Below are 19,223 nucleotides of genomic sequence, written 5' to 3' on the forward strand. Positions count from 1 at the left end.
CTTCAGAAAGTAAAAACCCTCCCATGTGTTACTTCTACCTGTGCACCTAAAACAGGTGATCTCAGTAATTAGCTCATTCACCTGCCTGAAGAGCTGAACTAATTACAGTCAGCTGGTTTACTGGGAAGATGGAACAAATATGTGGCTGGACTTTTACTTTCTGAAGCTGGATTTGACACCTCTGGTTTTTGAAAATGAGTCCAGACAATATATTTTAGCAATCTTAATCGTGCACTCACAAAATTATTACTGAAGACTTTTGCAAAACCTTGTATTTATGTAACTTTTGTTAACTTTTTAAATATCTTGTCTTTGTGGTGTATTCAATTGAATATAGCTTGAAAAGGATTTGCAAATCGTATTCTGCTTTTATTTACATTTTACACAACGTTCAAACTTCATTAGAACTGGGTTTATAACTTTTGGTCTAGTTATGTTTGTATTTATCTACATTTTGCTGTAGGTGTGTTTGTATTTATGTAACGTTTGCTCTAGGTGTGTTTGTATTTATCTAGGTTTTGCTCTAGGTATGTTTGTATTTATCTAAGTTTTGCTCTAGGAGTGTTTGTACTTATGTAACTTTTGCTCTAGGTGTGTTTGTGTTTATGTAACTTTTGGTCTAGGTGTGTTTGTATTTATCTAGGTTTTGCTCTAGGTATGTTTGTATTTATCTAAGTTTTGCTCTAGGAGTGTTTGTACTTATGTAACTTTTGCTCTAGGTGTGTTTGTGTTTATGTAACTTTTGGTCTAGGTGTGTTTGTATTTATCTAGGTTTTGCTCTAGGTACGTTTGTATTTATCTAAGTTTTGCTCTAGGAGTGTTTGTACTTATGTAACTTTTGCTCTAGGTGTGTTTGTGTTTATGTAACTTTTGGTCTAGGTGTGTTTGTATTTATCTAGGTTTTGCTCTAGGTATGTTTGTATTTATCTAAGTTTTGCTCTAGGAGTGTTTGTACTTATGTAACTTTTGCTCTAGGTGTGTTTGTGTTTATGTAACTTTTGGTCTAGGTGTGTTTGTATTTATATAACGTTTGGTCGAGGTGTGTTTGTGTTTATGTAACGTTTGCTCTGGATGCGTTTGTATTTATGTAACTTTTGATCTGGATGCATTTGTATTTATGTAACTTTGGATCTAGATGCGTTTGTATTTATGTAACTTTGGATCTAGGTGTGTTTGTATTTATGTAACTTTTGCTCTAGGAGTATTTGTATTTATGTAACTTTTGCTTTAGGTGTATTTGTATTTATGTAACTTTTGCTTTAGGTGCGTTTGTATTTATGTAACTTTTGCTCTAGGTGTGTTTGTATTTATGTAACTTTTGCTCTAGGAGTGTTTGTATTTATGTAACTTTTGTTCTAGGAGTGTTTGTATTTATGTAACTTTTGTTCTAGGAGTGTTTGTATTTATTTAAGTTTTGCTTTAGCTGTGCTTGTATTTATGTAACTTTTGCTCTAGGTGCGTTTGTATTATTGTAACTTTTGCTCTAGGTGCATTTGTATTTATGTAACTTTTGCTCTAGGTGCGTTTGTATTTATGTAACTTTTGCTCTAGGTGCGTTTGTATTTATGTAACTTTTGCTCTAGGTGCATTTGTATTTATGTAACTTTTGCTCTAGGAGTGTTTGTGTTTATTTAAGTTTTGCTTTAGGTGTGTTTGTATTTATGTAACTTTTGCTCTAGGTGCATTTGTATTTGTGTAACTTTTGCTCTAGGTGTGTTTGTATTTATGTAACTTTTGCTCTAGGAGTGTTTGTATTGTATTTATGTAACTTTTGTTCTAGGAGTGTTTGTATTTATGTAACTTTTGTTCTAGGAGTGTTTGTATTTATTTAAGTTTTGCTTTAGCTGTGCTTGTATTTATGTAACTTTTGCTCTAGGTGCGTTTGTATTTGTGTAACCTTTGCTCTCTGTGTGTTTGTATTTATGTAACTTTTGCTCTAGGTGCGTTTGTATTTATGTAACTTTTGCTCTAGGTGCATTTGTATTTATGTAACTTTTGCTCTAGGAGTGTTTGTGTTTATTTAAGTTTTGCTTTAGGTGTGTTTGTATTTATGTAACTTTTGCTCTAGGTGCGTTTGTATTTATGTAACTTTTGCTTTAGGTGTGTTTGTATTTATGTAACTTTTGCTCTAGGTGTGTTTGTTTACCCTCTGGGGGAAACAGAGGTGGTGGTGGGCTTTGAGGCTGTGACTGCAGGACGGCTCCTGGGAGTGCAGATAGAGAGCCGAGGGAAGCTGAAGGACCGCTGTTTGGATTGCTGCTCTGGATCCGGTTTTGAAGGCCAGTATGGGACGGGTCGGAAGTGGGGCTGCTGCTGGAGCTCCAGCCTAGACATGCAATGCACCAATGGTGAGCAAAGGTGAACTGAGGCGTGCAAGGAAGTGTTAAATATGACATAGATGCATGTATACACTGTAAAAAATGTCTGTGAAATTAACGGCGAAATCCTGTGAAATCACAACATAAAAAAATGTAAAAAGAAAAACAATGGAGTAATGTTTAATTGACAGCAATAATGTGTAAAATGTGGAACGAAACTGAGTTGTGAATTTCACAGTACAAAGATGTTAAAATAATCATATACCATTGATTACCAGCAGAGATTTTATCTTCTAAATAGACAATAAAATTATGACAGGTTTACACTGTAAAAGTGACATATTTTATGCAAAACCATTTACATATTCACATTATTTTTTACAGGATTCTCCTGGTAACCACAGCTGCCAGAATTTGTCTGTAAAAACAAGGGAATTTATTTGTTTTACAGTGTATACAATATAATTTCATAAGAATGTAAATGTAAGAAATGAGATATGCATCCACGTTGACAAGTCAACATATATTACATGAAAACAGCTTTATAAAATATTCATCTCAACAGTTAATTAGCAGCAATCAACCCAATCCATTAATGTGTACAACTCAGTAACAATGGCTTTTTACAACCTTAGTTTCTTAAAACATTGTTAGCAGTCAAACCTGGAAGTGCTCAACTCACCTTTGGTGATTGTGTCATATGAGAGAAATCTGTTATGAATAACAGCATTATGTTTTCCACGTATTGCTGAAAATTAAATATATTTGTACCAATGGGGCACCTCAGGGCACTGAATGAACTTAAAGGGCCCTATCTTGATGAGGTGGGCATACCAAGTGGATTTGCATCATGTCCAGTTTCTTTTTGCTCTGGACAGGGTGAGTAAACCGAGTGCAAAGCTGGGTGTAGAGGGGGTAGACTTCTCCTCTTCACTAGTTGTGGGCAAGTTGTTTGCATAATATAAAATCAACTATCAAATTTTCTTGCTGCGCTGGAACCTACAGTGTACTGCTAGAGGAGTAAGGGCGTTCTCCCATTGTGGATATTTGGCTCCAGTTTTCATCCCGATTGCAAACTTGAGGAAATCTGTCCCAATTTAATGAAACAGTTGGCAAAACTGACATTCATTCTTAAATTAATCTTTCCAAAAAGGACTTCTTACAAATGAGTCAATCATCAAAGGTGAGTTGAGGCTTGATTGCTAATAATGTTTAATGTGAAATAGCTTGCAAAAAAGTGAACTTATGCTTTGAAAAATGTGTGTCCACCACTACAGTGACTTGATGTCTTGTGGCCCAGCAAGACCACAAGACTTCCAAATTACGGCAACACTAGTAAATCCAGAAAACACTTGGAAATATACAGTGAGGAAAATAAGCATTTGAACACCCTGCGGTTTTGCAAGTTCTCCCACTTAGAAATCATGGAGGGGTCTGAAATTTTCATCTTAGGTGCATGTCCACTGTGAGATACATAATCTAACAAAAAACCCTGAAATCACAATGTATAATTTTCTTAATTTATTTGTATGTTACTGCTGCAAATAAGTATTTCAACACCTGTGAAAATCAATGTTAATATTTGGTACAGTAGCCTTTGTTTGCAATTACAGAGGTCAAACGTTTCCTGTAGTTTTTCACCGGGTTTGCACACACTGCAGCAGGGATTTTGGTCCACTCCTCCATACAGATCTTCTCCAAATCTTTCAGGTTTAGAGTTTCAGCTCTCTCCAAAGATTTTCTATTGAGTTCAGGTCTGGAGACTGGCCAGGCCACTCCAGGACCTTGAAATGCTTCTTACGGAGCCCCTCCTTAGTTGCCCTGGCTGTGTGTTTGGGGTCATTGTCATGCTGAAAGACCCAGCCATGACCCATCTTCAATGCTCTTACTGAGGGAAGGAGGTTGTTTGCCAAAATCTCGCAATACATGACCCCATCCATCCTCCCTTCAATACGGTGCAGTCGTCTTGTCCCCTTTGCAGAAGAGCACCCCCAGAGTATGATGTTTCACCCCCATGCTTCACGGTTGGGATGGTTTTCTTGGGGTTGTTCTCATCCTCTAAACATGGTAAGTGGAGTTGATTCCAAAAAGCTCTATTCTGGTCTCATCTGACCACATGACCTTCTCCCATGCCTCCTCTGGATCATCCAGATGGTCACTGGTGAACTTCAAACAGGCCTGGACATGTGCTGGCTTGAGTAGGGGAACCTTGCTGCCCTGCAGGATTTTAAACCATGACATCATCATGTGTTACTAATGTAATCTTTGTGACTGTGGTCCCAGCTCTCTTCAGGTCATTGACCAGGTCCTCCTGTGTAGTTCTGAGCTTTCTCAGAATCATCCTTACCTCACAAAGTGAGATCTTGCATGGAATCTTCCACTTTCTAATAAATAATCATAACAGTTGTTGTCTTCTACCAATCTGCTTGCCTGTTGTCCTGTAGTCCATCCCAGCCTTGTGCAGGTCTACAGTTTTGTCCCTGGTGTCCTTAGACAGCTCTTTGGTCTTGGCTATGGTGGACAGGTTGGAGTGTGATTGATTGAATGTGTGAACATGTGTCTTTTATACAGGTAACAAGGTCAAACAGGTGCAATTAATACAGGTAAAGAGTGCAGAATAAGAGGGCTTCTTAAAGAAAAATTAACAGGTCTGTGTGAGCCAGAATTCTTGCTGGTTGGTGGGGGATCAAATACTTACATATTTGCAGCAGTAACATACAAATAAATTATTTTAAAAAATCATACTTTGTGATTTCCGTATTTTTTTTATTTTTTAGATTATGTCTCTCACAGTGGACATGCACCTAAGATGAAAATTTCAGACCCCTCCATGATTTCTAAGTGGGAGAACTTGCAAAACCGCAGGGTGTTCAAATACTTATTTTCCTCACTGTATAAAAAACCTGGATCAATTCAGCAACAGATAGCTGCATCAAAAAACACATACAAACACACAGACAAATTTAATATAAACTACATACGGCACAATTATTTGGGCAAAATCTACTGAAAATTCACATTCAAATATTTTCTGCATTTGTGTTGTCTGAATTTAGAAGCATTTTGGCCTCTTTCAGCCACCGTACTTCTAAAATAGAAACTACAATTACAGCTGATGTCAGTGCTTTCTATCCTATTTCAATGTCACGCTCAATATAGAATACAAAAAGTAAGTATATTGATTGATTAGTGAATAAACATTTGCTTTTAAAAAAAAATTATATTTATGTGCATCTTTATTTTTTGGAACCACTGGTTTGTAAACATGGCACTTTGGTGTTCTTCAGCAGACTCTTGTTATACTGATGTTGAGTATGCCCAAGTTACCTGATATTTTGGATGATTGATAATGTAATTACTATGTTTTGGTTCTAGGGCATCTCATCTTGGACGAGGACCAGGACAGAACTACCTTCATTGTGACGACAGGAGTCATTGGCCCCATGGACATAGTATCCATTACTATACGTACCACGCTAGAACTCTCTACATTAGAGAATGGAGCAATCCATATCGTCTATCCCACAATGCTAACCCCCATTGTCAAATGCCAGATGACTCCAAGCAAGACTGAAAATGGGGGGAAATCAGAAGAAACTGGGTACACAACTAAACTTATTTTACATGGAAATATTGTCATTGTACATTTCAGCACATACGTTTTACTGCATTGTCCAGAGAGTTTGTTTTTTGTTTTACTGCTTTGAGAGGTCCTGTGACTTATACTCCGATGCAACTTACGTGTCAAAAACTAGGGGTGTAATGGTACACACACACACACACACACACACAAATCACAATTCAGTATGTTTTCATTCCAGTGGAAACAAGAAGCATAGCATTAATAATATTTATCCAATTAGTGGGGCGGCATAGTAAAACAATTGTTCCTTTTGTGATAAAAGCATAGAATTTGGCACACAGATTCTAAATTAACTCATGTTTATTTTCAGATATGGAGCCATGCTGGAGCTGACCTCTAATGAGCTACAGGGTCAATAAAGAATTACACAGGGGAGGGGTCAAAATTTTTAAAATGCTCCACATTATTTGTCTGATCATGATGATTCCAAAAAGGTATAGTTTGGACTATCTATGACTGAATGTTCTGGAGTTATGGGGTAAAAACAGCAAAAATGGCGATAAATGTCACTTTTCGTTTGTACAGTGGTCAAAAGTTAAAGTTGCCCTAATTTTGGTAAAAAAGTGATGCAAATTATTGGTTGAGATAAAAGGATTAATAAATGGAATAGTTTAGGCTGTGCTAAATGCTTGGTCTCCAAAGTAAAGGTCAAACAAGGTCAGCGTCCATTGGATTCTGAGACGTATGACATATGTTACCCTGTAACATGATAACTAAGCATGACACATGGTCCAAACTATTCCTTTTTAAAATGCTATTAACTCAACCAATAATTCCCATCTTTTTTTTTTTTTTTACCAAAATTGGAGCAACTTTAACTTTTGGCCCCTGTACAAACTGAAACTGACCTTAGTCACATTTTTTGCTGTTTTTACCCCATAACTCCATGGAATTCAGTCTTAGATAGTCCAAACGATACCTTTTTGGAATAGTTATGATCAGACAAATAATGTGGTATAGCTTTCAACATGATTGGAGCATTTAGAAAATTTGCTCCCTGTGTAATTCCTTATTGACCCCTGTAGTTCATTAGAGGTCAGCTTAAGGATGGGTCCATATCTGAAAATAAACATTAGTTGATTTAGAATATGTGTGCCAAATTCCATGCTTTTATCACAAAATGAACAATTCTTATGGAAATTATAACCAAGCTGCACCACTAAATGTTCTTTAGGCTTGTTTGTGATGGAATAGTCTTTCTAGATTGTTACAAAATGTTTTTCTTGAAATATTGTACAATATGTTAATTAATTATTATTATTATTATTGTTAATGTGGCATATACTCTGGTGTAACTTACCTATGTACGAGTATGTTTTTGTCACATGCAACTTTCACTTCAGAAAACAAAAATCTTATTTTGCAAAGCCTTAAAAGCTATGACAACAAATTCAGTTATTAATAATCTGACTTTCTATTGTCCTCAGACCAACCAGCTGTTTTGGTGCCACCTTGGGAAAACAAGAACGGGTCACAGATTCTGAGCAGCAGTGTGCCCATGCCATCTTTACGAGGCCACCTACCAACCTGGCACCTTATGAACTCAACTTTCAGTTGCTGGTCAGAGGAGCCTGCCTTCTGGCAGGTACAGCCCAACGAAGGAAAAATAATACTCCAAGTAGTAAAATTACTTATATGTATAATACTATCGGTGCACAATAGTACATTTTTAAAAAAGTCATTAATAAAAATATTGTTAAAATAAGTAAATGCTAACAGGCTCTATTTGCCTTTTCCTAAACTGATTCTCAGGACTGGAGAGTCCAACTCATGCTCTGCGGGCAGATGCGGATCCCCATGCCCAGAATGCCTCAGCCACCTACATCACCTTGGCACAAGAGCATCCGTTTGACAGACACATAGAGATCATTTTGCATCTGAGCGGTTAGCAGCTGAAAACTGTCCCTAAAATGAGCTTTGTTCATTGCGTTCAAAAAAGTGATGCCCTTTCACATTTTCCTCAGAACCTCACAGTCCTTTGGTGATCTTAGAGAGAGGCCGGCTCTCCTTTTGCCAATATGAACAGCAGATCTGTTCCCGCCGTGATTTTACTCGCTTCACACGCAAAGATTCAGAACCAGAGAGAAAGGTAGGTGGATCTTTTTTTTGACACCCAAACATCATAATCCCAGTGGTTACTGAAACAATATTTAATGAAGTTAAATTCCTGATGCTATTCTCTGTAGCTTGAGTTTGTGCGGAAGCGGTACCACAAGGACATTCTGAGCAGCCCCGTCTTGATGCTCAACTTCTGTCCTGATCTAATGTGTGACTCTGTGGAGCTGCACAAAGCCACCAGAGAACTACTCTTCCTTGTTGACTGCAGTGACAGCATGAGTGGCACCAATATGCAGCGCGTAAAGGTAAGCTACAAACTGACCAACAAACATGCGTGTAACACAAAGGAATACACACTTCAGATTTAGTGCTGTATATTCATATGGCTCCATCTTGTGTGCCTTTGTGTTTTTAAAGGAAGCCATGGTGGTGGCACTGAAGAGTCTACCTTCTGGCACCATGCTCAACATCGTGGGATTTGGCAATACCATCAAACATCTGTTCACCTCCAGCAGGCTCTGCACTGATGTTGGTTTGACGCAGTCACCTAACTCACAATGGAAATGTACATTAGTCGCACCATCTCTATTGTGGAATTCAGGAAATCTCATGCGACTATGAGGTTATCCGACACACAAAACACTATGGGATGATTAATAAAAATTATGAGTCGACTAATTGGTTACCATTAATCATAAACTAGCCAACTAACCACTAGATACTTCAACCATACAGCGATGTGCAAATCTAAGCCTTAAGTGTCCAAACTGACTTGATTCCTCGGCATGTACCTGCTAAAACGCAGCGAGTGAATAGCCAAATGAATGAATGAATGAATGAGTCCATCACCTCCAGGTTGTTAACACGATAACTCAAAAACAATAAATGCTGTCATTTTGTATCTCAACAAATTCAAAGAGCTTATAATAATGATTGCTTTTGCATCTGGTGAACTTGATCTCATCAGCCAATGAGACAGACAGAAATGTACTCAATCAGAGAAGTAAACTGTTATTTTCTGATTGTTTAACAATAGTACTCTCTAAAACTCAAATAACATGGCCATATCTCAATGCAAGCCATCAGAAAAGACTATGAATTCAGCTGGAAAAAAAATTATATGGCTAAGTTAGTTACATAGTAAATGTGGTCTGTGAGAGAAAGAGTGTTAATACACAGAATTTTACTATATCAAATAAATAAGCCATTATATTCTGATTATTTAACAGCATTTATTTTTTAAACTGCAAATAACAGTTACAAATCCACACAGTCCTGTGGGAAGGATTTTGAAACAGAAGCAGAAATTGTCCTTTCTGTCTCTGTTAATTAGGGCAACCTACCCAATGAGGAGCCTGCAGCCCACATTTGGTCCTCCAAGGTCAACTGATGAATTCTTTGCAAATGAAAAAGCAAAAAACAAAAACTGTTCAACAGTAATACAGCTAGGTCCATAATTATTAGGACAGCGACATATGTATATATATATATTAATGTGTCTCTGTCTCTGTACAGACAAATTGGGGGATGGACACATGACCATTTCAAAGTCACTGAACATGTCTTGAACTGCATTCACATCAGTCATCGAGAAATGCAAACAGCATGCTACTGTATCGTAAATATGTCTGGAGGGGGCAGTTCTCAAAAATGTTGTGACCATGCAAGGAAACTGTTGAGGGAAGCCACCAAGACACTCAAACAACTGTGCACAGTGCAAGCTTTGTCCATTGTACCACCAGTCACAGCTTCGTGATGGAATGAAACAAAGAAAGATTTTCAAACCACAAAACATCTGGCAAACTTCCTCTGTGCCGCTCCACCATCAAGCTGTAGTTTTTAAAATGAGGTTTCCAACTTCATATTTGATTAGTTTCTTTCAACATCTGTATTTAAAGGTTTTGATTTGTTTGCACATTGTTTAAATACTGTAGAGTATACTGACGTCCATACAGTTGAAGGGCCTATTGCATGTAATTCCATATTGAGTGCTCCTCCAGTTAACATCTGGATCCACACCAGTCTTACCAAAATGTAATAAATAAATAAATAAATAAATAAGTAATCTGTCTATCAGTTTTTAACTGTGTAGCCATTAATCAAACAGGGCATAAAAGGAAAAAAAAAATTCTTGGCGGAGACTAGAAAACCTGAAAGTTCAATCTAGTTTACTGAAAACTAACGTTTTCATCCATGTAGGAGGACTATGTGTCCTAGTTTGGTCCTCACTAATCACGTAATCTGTCAGGTCTTTGGGTTGCCTTAGCAGCAGAGTATCAGGTTTTAACCAGACTCGTGACTGCAAGGACACACACTCTTTGCTAATATTGTGAACCAGATGGTGACCTTTCATGCATTTTAACGACAGCAGGAGGTGTCCCTCCATCTCCTCTCCTGTCAGCCGTGTTTGTCCACAGTGTGATTTGAAGTAGTTTTAAGGCAAGTGCTAATGTTTGTTTGTTTACTTTATTACAAAAAGATCATGGGCGCAATTTGGTGGGGGATAGGGGGGACATGTCGCCCCCCACCTTTTCAACCAGGGGGGACAGAATATGGTATGTCCCCCCCACCTTCTGACATGTATGTGTGTACTTGAAACATGCTATGCCAGTCTTATGTGCAAACCATGTCAGTCTTATGTGCAAAACCATGTCAGAATAGTATCTTTGTTTCTGTAAGTTTGTATTTTTAGCAGCATTGACTTGTTTACACCTGTTTCTTGTTTGTCACATTCAGAATTTTCTGGGACTGCATTTGCCCAGATTTGAAACCAAAAATAGTTGCCTCTAGGGACTAGTGTCTACACATAAGTATCAGTGGACCATATGTTAATTTACTAAATTCTGAAAGTTAGAAAAGGAAATTAGAAAAGCTCTCTGGGACCTCAGAAAGCCCATCTGCAATTATTGCTTGATCTCCAAAATCAGTCTATGCAAGCGAAATTATGTTCAGTATGAGTGTTGTCATTAGTGCCACTTTGAAAATTAAATTCATGATAAGTGATTTATCCTAAACTTATGATCTGTTGTTTTTTCAAACTTATGCAAAAACAAATCTCGAGAAAAAAAAAATACAGTATGCGATAGTTAATAATTATTAAAAGCTTGTTCTTTCATATTTATGAATACATTTTACCACACTGCAGTTGTTTTTTTTAAATGAAAACTCAACCTATCATTCTTTTTTAGTTTTACACATGTGGTGATATCTTATTTACACCAGGATGTTAATAAAATCAATGCTGGCTATTCTCAGAATAAAGTACTTATATCCACAGTTTCAAATTGCATAAGTCAAATGGTGTCCACTTTATGGTCTTCTCAAAACATTAAAATTACTGTTCTGGATGCTCAGAATGCATCTGAGTTTATCTAGAAACCCACGGCCTATGGGCTTCGGCCCTGCGGGTCTCGCACTTTGTCCCCCCCAATTTCTAGTTCTAAATTGTGCCCTTGAAAAAGACCTTTTCAATTCCTTTGTGACCTCACAAGGCCTTCTGATATCAAAGAGTGAATTTATCTCAACAACGCGGTTGACACTGAATTGCGATTTATGTGGCGTTGTACGTTCTTGTTATCTTCCCTGTCAACCTGACAGCATCTCCCTGCGGTTTGGCTTTATGTGTGCATGCACAATCCTGTTAATTCAACTCCCATAGTGTTAACATGCAACATACTTCCTTCTGCATGTACAAGCTGACTGTAGCCTTTAAATATGAAATTCATAATTTCAACTGGATGCACATTCCTGAACATTCCAGCAGGTTCCAGTGATGATTACAACATGTGACGGAGTTCCTTTTCATGCAGATTCTGGAACAATGTTGAAAATGCAGGTGTTTGACAGGATTTTGAAGCATTTCTAGTAGTGTTTGTAGTTAGCCATGGCTAATTTGCATTACCGCCAAAAACTTTTGGCACCATCCCCAGCCACAGGTCTCATCCATGCTTTAATTCACATTTTACTTTCACATTTTTAAATATTTCGACCTGCATTGTCATGCCTTTCTTTTCCTGCAACATTCAGAAGAACAATTGACACATGAGTGTTTCAAAAGCTTTAAAATGTTTAGAAGCAGTGATTTGCTTTAGCCATTAGTAATTTGCAGTGAAAAGATTTTGCACCATCCCCAGCTATGCATTCTATAAAATGTAAGTCCTGTCGGCTATTCCCTTCTTTGCGTTCAGTCGCCACAGCAAATTTGAAGGGGAATGCTGAATTGGCACAAGTTTTATGTTGGATGCCCTTCTTGAGTCTGACACAAACACCATGTTACATGGAGAAATGTGGCAATGGTGGGGTTCAAACCAGGAACTTTCCACACTGAAACCAAATGCACTAAACACTTGGCCACCACCCGCAGCTACAGAGACTATTTTTTTTTTTATTCCAGTTTGAATTTCTTGTCCCTTATACATTTCTTCTCATCTTTGCCCACATAGTGGGCATCATATTTCTTCCCACAGCTGGTAGCTTAACTCCACATTATGCCGTCTTTTTAATTTGGTGAATTACAAGATAATATGTATTGTTTTTGAGTTGTCATAAGCTGGGTGAGATGGATTTACTTACCCTCTTATCTACATTTTGACTGCTCAAGTGCTATGCTGCCACCAACTCAAGGAAAGCTGTCTCTATTCTCACCAGTTCAGAGTTAAAGTTACACTATCAATAGTTTTTAAAAATACAAAAGTACAAACCCAAAAAAGGCAAAAGTACAACTCCAATTCCAATGAAGTTGGGACGTTGTGTAAAATGTAAATAAAAACAGAATACAATGATTTGCAAATCCTCTTTAACCTAATACACCACAAAGACAAGATATGTAATGTTCAAACTGATAAACCTTATTGTTTTTGTGCAAATATTTGCTCATTTTGAAATGGATGCCTGCAACACATTTCAGAAAAGCTGGGACAGTGGTATGTTTACCACTGTGTTACATCACCTTTCCTTCTAACAACACTCAATAAGTGTTTGGGAACTGAGGACACTAATTGTTGAAGCTTTGTAGGTGGAATTCTTTCCCATTTTTGCTTGATGTACGACTTCAGTTGTTCAACAGTCCGGGGTCTCCGTTGTCGTATTTTGCATAATATTTCTTCATAATGTGTCACACATTTTTAATGGGCGACAGGTCTGGACTGCAGGCAGGCCAGTCTCGTACCCGCATTCTTTTACTACGAAGCCACGCTGTTGTAACACATGCAGAAAGTGGCTTGGTATTGTCTTGTTTAAATAAGCAGGGATGTCCCTGAAAAAGATGTTGCTTGGATGGCAGCATGTGTTGCTCCAAAACCTGGATGTACCTTTCAGCATTGATGGTGCCATCACAGATGTGTAAGTTGCCCATGCCATGGGCACTAACACACCCCCATACCATCACAGATGTTGGCTTTTGAACTTTGCGCTGGTAACAGTCTGGATGGTCTTTTTCCTCTTTTGTCCAGAGGACACGATATCCATGATTTCCAAAAACAATTTGAAATGTGGACTCATTAGACCCCAGCGCACTTTTCCACTTTGCATCTGTCCATTTCAAATGAGCTCGGGCCCAGAGAAGGTGGTGGCGTTTCTGGATGTTGTTGATGTATAGCTTTCGCTTTGCATGGTAGAGTTTTAACTTGCACTTGTAGATGTAGCGATGAACTGTGTTAACTGAAAATGGTTTTTTAAAGTGTTCCTGAGCCCACGCTGTAAGATCCTTTACACAATAATGTCTGTTTTAAATGCAGTGCCGCCTGAGGGATCGAAGGTCACGGGCATTCAATGTTGGTTTCTGGCCTTGCCACTTACGTGTAGAAAGTTCTTCAGATTCTTTGAATCTTCTGATTATATTATGGACTGTAGATGATGGAATCCTTAAATTCCTTTCAACTGAATGTTGAGAAACATTGTTCTTAAACTGTTGGACTATTTTTTCACACAATTGTTCACAAAGTGGTGATCCTTGCCCCATCTTTGCTTGTGAATGGCTGAGCCTTTTGGGGATGCTCCTTTTATACCCAATCATGACACTCACAATTAGTGTCCTCAGTTCCCAAATGCTTATTGAGTGTTGTTAGAAGGGAAGGTGAAGTAACACAGTGGTAAACATACCACTGTCCCAGCTTTTTTGAAATGTGTTGCAGGCATCCATTTCAAAATGAGCAAATATTTGCACAAAAACAATAAGGTTCATCACTTTGAACATTAAATATCTTGTCTTTGTGGTGTATTCAATTGAATATAGGTTGAAGAGAATTTGCAAATCATTGTATTCTGTTTTTATTTACATTTTACACAATCAATCAATCAATCAATTTTTTTTATATAGCGCCAAATCACAACAAACAGTTGCCCCAAGGCGTCCCAACTTCATTGAAATTGGGGTTGTACCTGCATGCATGAAGTTGCATGGGCAGTTCGGTACAGTTTGGTACGGTACATAGCAATTAGGTAGGGTTTGGTAGGTACATAACAGTTAGGTAGGGGTTTGATAGGTACATAACAGTTAGGTAGGGGTTTGATAGGTACATAACAGTTAGGTATGGATTTGATAGGTACATAACAGTTAGGTATGGATTTGATAGGTACATAACAGTTAGGTATGGGTTTGATAGGTACATAACAGTTAGGTAGGGGTTTGATAGGTACATAACAGTTAGGTAGGGGTTTGATAGGTACATAACAGATAGGTAGGGATTTGATAGGTACATAACAGTTAGGTGGGGTTTGGTAGGTACATAACAGTTAGGTAGGGGTTTGGTAAGTACATAACAGGCATGGTTTGGTAGGTACATAACAGTTAGGTAGGGGTTTGGTAGGTACACAGCAATTAGGAAGGGTTTAGTAGGTAGGTACATAACTGTGTTCAGTTGGGTAAGGTTTGGTAAGTACTTAGCAATTAGGTAGGGTTTATTTTAAATTACAGATTAGATAGAACTTTATTAATCCCTCAGGGAAATTGAGGTTCCAGTAGCACTGTATCGCAGCACACAGGATAAGAAACACACAGAGTATCAAAAGTTAAAGTAAAAAACAATTTGCAAATATAAATATAAACACACAAATATAAATACTAGACATACTGCTTGCTATGGGTTTACTGGCTACTACTCTTCCTCTGCTTCCCGTCCTCTGTCTTCCTGTTACTCTTCCTCCCCCTGAGTGAGGAGTTGTACAGTCTGATGGCCTGAGGGAGTTTTCAGTCTGTTGGTCCTGCACTTGGGAAGCAGCAGTCTGTGGCTGAAGAGGCTCCTCTGGTTGCTGATGATGGTGTGCAGAGGGTGACTGACATCATCCATAATATGCAGCAGTGTGTCCAGTGTTCTCTTTTCTGCCACCATCACCAGAGAGTCCAGCTTCATGTCAACCATAGAAGCAGCCCACCTGATCAGTTTGTCCAGCCTGGATGTGTCCTTCTTGGATGTGCTGCCCCCCCCCCCCCCCAGCACACCATGGTGCAAAAACAAAAGGGCGCTGGCTACTACGGACTGGTATCCACAGGAGTTTTCGGCAGATGTTAAATGACTACAGCCTCCTAAGAAAGTACAGCTTGCTCTGTCCCTTCCTGTACAGGTGGTTGGTGTGGGTTGTCCAGTCCAGTTTGCTGTCCAGCCACAGCCCGAGGTACTTGTAGGAATCAACAGCCTCCACCTCAACTCCCTCAATCAGAACTGGTTGCAGTCTTGGTCTGGACTTCCCAAAGTCATTGACCAGCTCATTTGTGTTTGAGGTGTTGAGCTGTAGATGGTTTGTGTGGCACCAGGCAGGAAAGTCCTTCACTAGGCTCCTGTACTCCTCGTCTCTGTTATCCATGATGCATCCAAAAATGGCAGTGTTTTCTGCAAACCTCTGGATGTGACACAGCTCAAAGTTGTTGCAGAAGTCCGAGGTATAAAAGGTGAAGTTAAGAGGAGCCAGCACTGTGCCCTGGGGTGCTACTGATCACAGTGTGATCAGCAGCAGTGCTGATGTGGTGTCCCTCAGCCTGACATACTGTGGCCTGTTGGTGAGGTAGCTGAAGATCCAAGTGACCAGGCAGGGGTCTACTCGCATCCTGTTCAGTGTTTCCTGACACACAAGGGGCTGGATGGTGTTGAAGGCACTCAAGAAGTCTTGGAAGAGAATTCTCACTGTGCCGCTTCCCTTATCCAGATGTGAGTGCACTCAGTATAGTAAGTAGAGGATGGCATCCTCCACACCAACACATGCCTGATATGCAAACTGCAGTCCTGGGCATGTTACACCTGGGGTTTGAGGAATCTGAGAAAGAGCCACTCCAATGTCTTCATCAGGTTTGACGTGAGTGCCACCGGCTGGAAGTCATTCAACTTGCTGGGCCAGTTCATCGTAGGAACTGGAACGATGCATGATGTTTTGCAGAAGCTGGGCATCTCCATAACTCCATAGCATTCAGTCATAGATAGGCCAAACTACACCTTGTTGGAACATTTATGATCTGACAAATAATGTTCCTTTTCAATATGATTGAAGCATCTTTTAAATTTTACCCCTATGTAGTTCTTCAGTTGATCCCTCCCTGGCTGCCTAATGAAAATTCAAGGGGCCATTTTTTTGTTTGTTTGTTTGTTTGTTTTCAAAAGAGTAATGTCTAAGGTGTATTTGTGCTTAAGTTGGTGCTTCTATCACCATTTGTAGGATTCCTCTGTAAATATTGTTATCTGCTGCACTCTGTATGGCAAGTTTGATACAGTACCAAAATGGCTTGAAGTTAAATTTGCTGACCTTGACCCCAATGGCCATGACCTCTACTAAAATGAACCCTTTCAGTGTAAATCTGGGGTGGACTGTAATCCACATGCTAAATTTAATAGAATTCATCTGAATAACTAGTTGGTAGGAGCAGGGTAACAAACAGTTGTGACCTTGACCTTAACTTCAAAGAGTGACCTATGACAATATATTTTGACCTCACCTGGGCAATTCCAGAACCCACCGTGTGTGTACGCCAAATTTGATGAAAATTGAATAAGAGGGAGGTGGGGGGATTGAATTTTTGACCTTTGACCTCAATAACCTTCATCCACAGACACATTTGGTAGAAATCGAACAAAGGACCTGGGAGGCGTAGGGCAGCAATCACACAGACAAACGCTGCTCACATTATAGTATGATTGATGCTTGAATGCTGTCCTTCTCACACATAAGTGTATTTTCAATCTTATAGAGTGCTCTAATGTTTGATATAATCAACTGCGAGAAATAACTTCAGTGCTGTGCTGGATTAATCGCTGAGTGTTAAAAGTAAAATGACACTTATTAGAGGTGGAATGAACTACGAATCATTTGAATCTGCGATTTTAACCCTTCCGTTTTTGATGTTTATGCACATGCATGCAACAGGTCACTCTGATGCAGGCGTACAAGTACGTCCAGAGGATGAGAGCTGACATGCCAGGCACCAACCTGCTGGGGGCGCTATCCTGGGTGTACCAACAGCCCATGCAGCGCTCGTGTCCACGTCAGGTCTTTATAATCACAGACGGGACGATCGGCTATGTGTCCAGAGTGCTGGAGCTGGTCCGCAGAAACGCGTGCGCTGGCAGGTACAAAGCTCCAAAACGCCAATTATATAGTTAATCCTTAAAATTTTATACAACAGAGAATTATCAAGGACAAAATAGGAATTATCAGTTGGGTACCAAGGACTGCAACATTGAAGGTGACGAGGAAGCAGTGATGAAAGGCAGAATAAGGTGACAAATATGTGGAAGGGAGAGTGTAAGGAAGGAAGGAAGGGATAATATTTTTCAGCCCCACCCAGTAATCCCGTTAAGTGCTATGCTCTGCAGTCACGGTCACATCCGTCTGGTTTCCCCTGGCCCCTCCATTACACTTTTTCTCTCTCATTAGTATTCTCCTGTTGGACTGACTTTCTCCAATGCTGTCTTGCTGCAACACTGTACAGGTTTCTCTTTGTCATCTCAAATTCAGTCAAACTGTCGTCTCCCACCCCACTAAAACCCATATCCCTCACTCCCATAGATCCAAATGGTTCATTGTCTTGGTTTTCAAATCATTGATTTTGTTTTTTTCTTCAGTACTGTTCAAAAAGCATCTGACTGATCTCTGCCTTCTCAATGATTTTGTCTGCTGCTCTTTTGAAACTCTAATTTGAGCAAATGGCTTGTGATTGCACTAACTGCCCAAATAAAAGCTGTGCACACAGTGACGCCTTGTATGGCACCGACCTTTACAGTCAGATGAGGTACATGAGAGACAGCAAGTGAAAGAAATGAATTGTAATTTCTCTTTTATTGGCTATAATTCAAATGTAACTATGTCCTGTGCAGATGCTTTGGGTTGGGCCTCAGTACCCAATCTTGCAGGAGGCTCCTGCAGGGCGTGGCCAAATTGACAGGAGGAAAGACAGTGTTTCTGGATGGTGCGGAAAGACTGCAGCCCAAGGTCAGTGCAGGGCGGTGCTGCCATCTAATGGAGAAATCAATTCAGGGTGTATTTTATGGGATAGATTAAAATTAATCATCAACAAATTAATCATCTTATGAACATGTGAGTACTAAAACCAGTCTACCTTCACAGTTAATCATGTGCTTGAAAAAGGCATTCGAACCTGTACTGACTGATGTACGGATTGACTGGTACCTGCCTGAAAACATGGAAGCTCTTCTTTCACCCAATGAAATTCCTCCTCTCTACCCTGGAAACTGCCTCATTGGATACTGCACTCTGTATGATCTGACAAATTTCAAAGCAAAAAAGACAGAGGTGAGGTACATTACCACCATCTTCATCTTTTGGCAGGTCCAGCAGATCATCTGTGTCTATCTCACTCTGTCCCCTGCATCTTCTGCTGTGACACCAACCACCTGCTTGTCCTCCCTCACCACATCCATAGACTTCCAATGTGGTTTTCCTATTCTCCACCTGCCTAGTGGCTCCATCCTCAGCATCCCTCTCCCCATATATCCTGCTTCCCTCCTCTGTACATGATCAAATTAAGGCTTTTGATCGTGTCTCACTTTTTCTCACTCCTGCTACCTTTCTCTACTGTCTGCACTCTCTTCTAAACCTCTCTTCCATATTCTCCATTACTTTGAACAGCTGACCCTTAAGATTCAAACTCATCTACCATCACCATCTCAACTCCTTACACCCTCACTATTCCAGCATGCTCCCCCATTTACACACATGCACTCCATTTTGCTCCCATCTACTTTCATTCCTCTTCTCTCCAG

General features: G+C 39.4%; 1 protein-coding gene across 3 annotated transcripts in view; it reads left to right on the forward strand.

Annotated features, from left to right (window-relative positions):
- Positions 1-19,223, forward strand: part of vwa5b2 (von Willebrand factor A domain containing 5B2) — a 37,503-nt gene that overhangs the window by 6,182 nt on the left and 12,098 nt on the right. For all 3 annotated transcript variants that reach the window (XM_034184118.1, XM_034184120.1, XM_034184119.1), the window contains exons 3-12: positions 2,133-2,348; positions 5,694-5,919; positions 7,389-7,546; positions 7,714-7,845; positions 7,926-8,050; positions 8,148-8,324; positions 8,437-8,547; positions 17,368-17,570; positions 18,318-18,432; positions 18,568-18,753. In XM_034184118.1, coding sequence (XP_034040009.1) covers positions 2,133-2,348; positions 5,694-5,919; positions 7,389-7,546; positions 7,714-7,845; positions 7,926-8,050; positions 8,148-8,324; positions 8,437-8,547; positions 17,368-17,570; positions 18,318-18,432; positions 18,568-18,753 — 1,649 coding nt within the window. The remainder of the gene's footprint in view (positions 1-2,132; positions 2,349-5,693; positions 5,920-7,388; positions 7,547-7,713; positions 7,846-7,925; positions 8,051-8,147; positions 8,325-8,436; positions 8,548-17,367; positions 17,571-18,317; positions 18,433-18,567; positions 18,754-19,223) is intronic.

This window comes from Thalassophryne amazonica, chromosome 12, assembly GCF_902500255.1.
Source record: "Thalassophryne amazonica chromosome 12, fThaAma1.1, whole genome shotgun sequence".
Classification (NCBI taxonomy): domain Eukaryota; kingdom Metazoa; phylum Chordata; class Actinopteri; order Batrachoidiformes; family Batrachoididae; genus Thalassophryne; species Thalassophryne amazonica.